This window comes from Callionymus lyra, chromosome 5 (genome assembly GCF_982586985.1).
Source record: "Callionymus lyra chromosome 5, fCalLyr1.hap1.1, whole genome shotgun sequence".
In the NCBI taxonomy this organism is placed as follows: domain Eukaryota; kingdom Metazoa; phylum Chordata; class Actinopteri; order Syngnathiformes; family Callionymidae; genus Callionymus; species Callionymus lyra.
In genome coordinates, this window is record NC_141822.1 from 735,254 (window position 1) to 740,253 (window position 5,000).

Below are 5,000 nucleotides of genomic sequence, written 5' to 3' on the forward strand. Positions count from 1 at the left end.
GAAGAGAAGATGAAGGATGAGAAGATGAAGAAAGAGAAGATGAAGGATGAGAAGATGAAGGAAGAGAAGATGAAGGAAGAGAAGATGAAGGATGAGAAGATGAAGGAAGAGAAGATGAAGGAAGAGAAGATGAAGGAAGAGAAGATGAAGGATGAGAAGATGAAGGATGAGAAGATGAAGGATGAGAAGATGAAGGAAGAGAAGATGAAGGAAGAGAAGATGAAAGGAGTCAGGGCAGTAACAGTGAAAGAAGGAGGAGGAAACATGAAGAAGGAGGAGCTTCAGGTGAAAGAGAGGAGGATGGAAAGACAGCAGAGGAGGAGAAGACTCTAGAGGAGGAGAAGACTCTTGAGAGGAGGACCAGAAGGACACCATGAACGCTGCTCGCATCCACGACAAGAAGAAGCTGAAGAACTTCTGGGAGAAGAAGATCGAGGAGCACGAGGAGCAGGAGGACGAGGAGGAGAGTCGAGTGAGGAGCAGCGCCCTCTGTCGGTCAGTGTCATTACTTCAGTTTCTTTTATGAACAGAAGTCATTGTGTAAATATAAACAAACAACAAACACTTTATAATAATATAATAATTAATAATGTAATATCATAAATATATAATATAATAACTAACAATGTAATATCATAAATATATAATATAATAACTAACAATGTAATAACATAAATATATAATATAATAACTAACAATGTAATATCATAAATATATAATATAATAACTAACAATGTAATAACATAAATAAATATATAATATAATAACTAACAATGTAATATCATAAATATATAATATAATAACTAACAATGTAATATCATAAATATATAATATAATAACTAACAATGTAATAACATAAATAAATATATAATATAATAACTAACAATGTAATATCATAAATATATAATATAATAACTAACAATGTAATATCATAAATATATAATATAATAACTAACAATGTAATATCATAAATATATAATATAATAACTAACAATGTAATAACATAAATAAATATATAATATAATAACTAACAATGTAATATCATAAATATATAATATAATAACTAACAATGTAATAACATAAATATATAATATAATAACTAACAATGTAATATCATAAATATATAATATAATAACTAACAATGTAATAACATAAATAAATATATAATATAATAACTAACAATGTCATAACATAAATAAATATATAATATAATAACTAACAATGTAATATCATAAATATATAATATAATAACTAACAATGTAATATCATAAATATATAATATAATAACTAACAATGTAATATCATAACTATATAATATAATAACTAACAATGTAATATCATAACTATATAATATAATAACTAACAATGTAATATCATAAATATATAATATAATAACTAACAATGTAATAACATAAATATATATTATAATAACTAACAATGTAATATCATAACTATATAATATAATAACTAACAATGTAATATCATAAATATATAATATAATAACTAACAATGTAATATCATAAATATATAATATAATAACTAACAATGTAATAACATAAATATATAATATAATAACTAACAATGTAATAACATAAATATATAATATAATAACTAACAATGTAATATCATAAATCTATAATATAATAACTAACAATGTAATATCATAAATATATAATATAATAACTAACAATGTAATATCATAAATATATAATATAATAACTAACAATGTAATATCATAAATCTATAATATAATAACTAACAATGTAATATCATAAATATATAATATAATAACTAACAATGTAATATCATAAATCTATAATATAATAACTAACAATGTAATATCATAAATATATAATATAATAACTAACAATGTAATATCATAAATATATAATATAATATATATATATAACTTGCCAGGTGCCAGAGTTCAGGCTGCAACTCAAGGAAACTCATTAGTTTGTGTATCATTGGTGCAATTCTATCAACACTTGGTCATTATCCAGCCGCTGTCATCCTCCTCTTTCCTCCTCTTTCCTCCTCTTTCCTCCTCTTTCCTCCCCTTTCCTCCTTTTTCCTCCTCTTTCCTCCTCTTTCCTCCTCTTTCCTCCTCTTTCCTCCTCTTTCCTCCTTTTTCCTCCTCTTTCCTCCTCTTTCCTCCTCTTTCCTCCTTTTTCCTCCTCTTTCCTCCTCTTTCCTCCTCTTTCCTCCTCTTTCCTCCTCTTTCCTCCTCTTTCCTCCTCTTTCCTCCCCTTTCCTCCTTTTTCCTCCTCTTTCCTCCTCTTTCCTCCTCTTTCCTCCTCTTTCCTCCTCTTTCCTCCTCTTTCCTCCCCTTTCCTCCTTTTTCCTCCTTTTTCCTCCTCTTTCCTCCTCTTTCCTCCTCTTTCCTCCTCTTTCCTCCTTTTTCCTCCTCTTTCCTCCTCTTTCCTCCTCTTTCCTCCTTTTTCCTCCTCTTTCCTCCTCTTTCCTCCTCTTTCCTCCTCTTTCCTCCTCTTTCCTCCTTTTTCCTCCTCTTTCCTCCTCTTTCCTCCTCTTTCCTCCTCTTTCCTCCTCTTTCCTCCTTTTTCCTCCTCTTTCCTCCTCTTTCCTCCTCTTTCCTCCTCTTTCCTCCTCTTTCCTCCTCTTTCCTCCTTTTTCCTCCTCTTTCCTCCTCTTTCCTCCTCTTTCCTCCTCTTTCCTCCTCTTTCCTCCTCTTTCAGGAGCTAAGGGATCCACTCATAGAAGTCGGCTAAGGGATCCACTCATAGAAGTCAGCTAAGGGATCCACTCATAGAAGTCAGCTAAGGGATCCACTCATAGAAGTCAGCTAAGGGATCCACTCATAGAAGTCAGCTAAGGGATCCACTCATAGAAGTCAGCTAAGGGATCCACTCATAGAAGTCAGCTAAGGGATCCACTCATAGAAGTCAGCTAAGGGATCCACTCATAGAAGTCAGCTAAGGGATCCACTCATAGAAGTCAGCTAAGGGATCCACTCATAGAAGTCAGCTAAGGGATCCACTCATAGAAGTCAGCTAAGGGATCCACTCATAGAAGTCAGCTAAGGGATCCACTCATAGAAGTCAGCTAAGGGATCCACTCATAGAAGTCAGCTAAGGGATCCACTCATAGAAGTCAGCTAAGGGATCCACTCATAGAAGTCAGCTAAGGGATCCACTCATAGAAGTCAGCTAAGGGATCCACTCATAGAAGTCTGCTCTTAACTCCTCACATGTTTTCTGTTGGCTCTGATCATTCAGAGGCAGGTGAAGTACCAGCTTCACCCTCTAGGTGACTCCAACAGCTGCATATCTCGGACCTGATCTTCAACAAGAATTCTTCACTCTGGGTTTCCTGTAAATAATAATAATAATAATAATCTCTATTTATAAATACTTTACCTGCTGGTTTGCATCGACGCCACGAGCTGCTCAAGGCTGGTTCTGTCTGGAGTCGTCAGAGTCTGCGACGTATGGAAGCTCATAGAAGCTGGGAAGGTGTTCATGGTGCAGAGAAGGTCCTGCCCAGCTAGGATGAGCATGAAGATGCTGAGTGCAGGGGTGCAGGGGTGCAGGGGTGCTGGGGTGCAGGGGTGCAGGGGTGCAGGGGTGCAGGGGTGCTGGGGTGCTGGGGTGCAGGGGTGCAGGGGTGCAGGGGTGCAGGGGTGCTGGGGTGCAGGGGTGCAGGGGTGCAGGGGTGCAGGGGTGCAGGTGTGCTGGGGTGCAGGGGTGCAGGGGTGCAGGGGTGCAGGGGTGCAGGGGTGCAGGGGTGCTGGGGTGCAGGGGTGCAGGGGTGCAGGGGTGCAGGGGTGCTGGGGTGCTGGGCTGACAGTGTGATGTGAGTCGTTGTAGGTGCAGCAGGGCTGGATCCTGAAGGTGCTTGGAAACCGAGCTGGAAGTCCTGAAAGCTGGAATCAGGCGCCAGGACCATTGAGGTTAGAGGGACATGAGGTCCCTCGGAATGATGGCGCTGCCTTATGTTCAGCCAGTCTGGACCAGGAGGCGGCACTGAGATCCCAGTCCCTCGTGGTCTCGTGGGACTTGCTGGCGCCTCCTAGTGTGAGAATGGAACCTGCCTCTGGGGTGACGGGGTGTCGCTGGAGCCGGTGTGAGTCAGAGGCTGTGAACTAACCACTGTGACCCTTGTTGTGTACTTGTGTACTTGTGTACTTGTGTAGTTGTGTAGTTGTGTACTTGTGTAGTTGTGTACTTGTGTACTTGTGTAGTTGTGTAGTTGTGTACTTGTGTAGTTGTGTACTTGTGTACTTGTGTAGTTGTGTAGTTGTGTAGTTGTGTAGTTGTGTAGTTGTGTAATTGTGTAGTTGTGTAATTGTGTACTTGTGTACTTGTGTAGTTGTGTAGTTGTGTAATTGTGTACTTGTGTACTTGTGTACTTGTGTACTTGTGTACTTGTGTAGTTGTGTACTTGTGTAGTTGTGTACTTGTGTAGTTGTGTAGTTGTGTAATTGTGTAGTTGTGTAATTGTGTAGTTGTGTAGTTGTGTAATTGTGTAGTTGTGTAGTTGTGTAGTGGTGTAGTGGTGTAGTTGTGTACTTGTGTAGTTGTGTACTTGTGTACTTGTGTAGTTGTGTAATTGTGTAATTGTGTAGTTGTGTAATTGTGTAGTTGTGTAGTTGGATTCATGAAATGTTCTTCTGTGGAAACGAATGATTCAAATGTAATTTACACAAAGTATAAGAGACATTAATATATATAGATATATATACAGTATATATATCTATATATACAGTATATATAGATATATATAGAGTATATATATCTATATATATAGATATATATACTCTATATATATCTATATATATATAGAGTATATATATCTATATATATATATATAGATATATATACTCTATATATATATATCTATATATATATAGATATATATACTCTATATATATCTATATATATATATATAGAGTATATATATCTATAGATATATATATATAGATATATATACTCTATATATATCTATATATACTGTATATATATCTATATATATAGAGTATA

General features: G+C 35.9%; 1 protein-coding gene across 1 annotated transcript in view; it reads left to right on the top strand.

Moving 5' to 3' along the window:
• The first annotated feature begins 373 nt into the window (after window positions 1-373).
• Window positions 374-5,000, top strand: part of LOC148078964 (protein FAM240C-like) — an 8,317-nt gene continuing 3,690 nt past the window's right edge. The window contains exon 1 of the mRNA XM_087792071.1: window positions 374-495. Within this exon, the coding sequence (XP_087648197.1) occupies window positions 374-495 (122 nt within the window). The remainder of the gene's footprint in view (window positions 496-5,000) is intronic.